At 59.1% G+C, this 1,983-nt stretch overlaps 1 protein-coding gene across 1 annotated transcript in view; it reads left to right on the top strand.

Annotated features, from left to right (window-relative positions):
• GALR1 (galanin receptor 1) overlaps positions 1-1,983 on the top strand; it is an 18,273-nt gene that overhangs the window by 1,382 nt on the left and 14,908 nt on the right. The window contains exon 2 of the mRNA XM_006163900.1: positions 129-200. Within this exon, the coding sequence (XP_006163962.1) occupies positions 129-200 (72 nt within the window). The remainder of the gene's footprint in view (positions 1-128; positions 201-1,983) is intronic.

The raw sequence follows: 1,983 nt of genomic DNA, 5'->3' as shown, positions 1-1,983 counted from the left end.
TGGGCTTCACCGGGGCGCTGTCCATCGCCATGGCTTCCCCCGTGGCGTACCACCAGCGCCTCTTCCACCGGGACGCCGGCAATCTGACCTTCTGCTGGGAGCAGTGGCCCAACCAGCACCACAAGAAGGCCTACGTCGTGTGCCCCTTCGTTTTCGGCTACCTGCTGCCGCTCCTGCTTATCTGCTTCTGCTACGCCAAGGTGGGCGCGCAGCGCGGGGCCCGGGCCTGCCCGCCATGGAGGAGGAGGGGTCCCGGGGATCCGCTGGCGCGGTGGCGTCCCAGCGGAGCCTCCGTAGCAGCACCTGCTGGCTTAGCCCTCAGCCCGGGTGACCCGAACTACAGTACTGCCTGCCTCTCCGCTCCAGTGCGCTCTCCTCTGCCTGGGCTTGCCCGCTTCCTGCTGCGAAAGTTACCTGGAGTTTGAGAGAAGCAGGCAAGCTAGCGCTTCACTCCCAGAGGAGCGCTTTGCTTTCTCCCCTCCCCTCTGTCGCCACAGCGCTCAGCCGCCCAGAGGGTGTTGGGCAGAGGCCACCCCGCGCCTGCTTTCCAGGAGAGGAACGCGCTGTTTCAGTGCCTCTTATGCAGATCGCCCCGTGCCAGGTCGCCACCGCGCGGCCTGAGGGATGCGGCAGCGCCGGCTCCATCCCTGGCCTTGTACCAGAGTGGCCTGTCCTCGCCACCCTGCCCTGCTTTTGGTTGGGTGGTGTAGGGTGACCCCAGAGCCGGGCCTCCCACCCGCAGCCCTGGGGCTCGCAGTGTGCACTGGCTGGGGCTTTGCGGAGCTCAGGCTAGGCGGGCACCTGCTCCTGGACAGACCTTCCCACTGTCTTACCTAAGTTCCGTTTCCTAAACCCAGTGCAAACATTTCTTCCCGGAGTCTTGACCAGAGTCTCAGGAGAAGTTTGAACCGAGGGCTGTGCGCTTGCTAGGAAGGTGGTGTGAGCGGTGCTAAGTGTGGCCAGGGCAGCAGGCTCAGCTGGGGCTCCTGGGAGCCCTGGGTACCACCAGCTGCAGCCAGGACCTCCTCAGGGCTCAGCTACTTTGTTAGCTGCTGGAGGTTTGGAAGCTTTTACACTAGTCAGGAGTCGTACACTGTGAGGACGACTTGTGAGTGAATGTTTGATTATCACCCGATGGCCTCCTCGCTGACCCTGGCGAGTACCATGCACCCCAGTTCTGGGACTCACTCCTGACTTCCTCTCCATGTTTCTCCTCCTCTTTCTCATAGGTCTGTGGCTTTAGCACCAAAAGCGGTCAGGTCAGGTAGAGACAGTTCTTATGTTTGACTCCTAGGGTATTTTCCCCAACAAAAATGTTTCCCGGAAGTCCCTCCTTTCTCATCCCACCTCCCGTCGTGCACTCGGGCCTCCAGAGCAGTCACCTTCTCAGATGCCATCTGACAGCACGGCCTGCACCAAAGGCCCCCTTAGTCGGGAGGGTGAGCGCAGGGAGCTGTTGGCAATGGCCATTTGTTCTTTCGTCTGCAAAGGCCAGGCCAAGGCAGTCCCGGGCAATTACCTGCCATGTGCACCGGCTCACTGAATCTGCCCAGCAACCCTAAGGGCGGGAGCAGGAGCGATTGTCCCTGGGAAGAGTCTGGGAAGTGTGAAGCTATGGGCTCTGGCTACGGGCCCGGTAAATGATTCAGGAAGGTTCTAACATGGGGCTTCCTGTCCTGAAGGTGGGGAAGTTGCTGTGAGCCTAGAGAACAGGATGCTTGGGATGAAAGGGACTCTCAAAATATTTGACTCTTGAGAGAATGGAGGAGAAAGGATTGTGGTGTGGTCACCCCCACTCCCCCGGCAGTGGCTTCTTGCTTTCTGTCTCTCTGGCAAGTGCACCTGCTCTCTAGCAAAAATCTCTCTAAAAAATTTTCACAAATTGGCTCTTTAATTTCTAACTGCTTGCATTAGAGCTGAAGCATACCCACCCTCACTGTCCCAGGGTCTGTAGGGACAACAGACAATTTAGTGGAAATGAGA

Source organism: Tupaia chinensis, unplaced genomic scaffold, assembly GCF_000334495.1.
Source record: "Tupaia chinensis unplaced genomic scaffold, TupChi_1.0 Scaffold143551_1, whole genome shotgun sequence".
NCBI classification, from domain to species: domain Eukaryota; kingdom Metazoa; phylum Chordata; class Mammalia; order Scandentia; family Tupaiidae; genus Tupaia; species Tupaia belangeri.
Note: the sequence above shows the minus strand (reverse complement) of the source record. Positions and strands in the feature narration are given on the sequence as shown.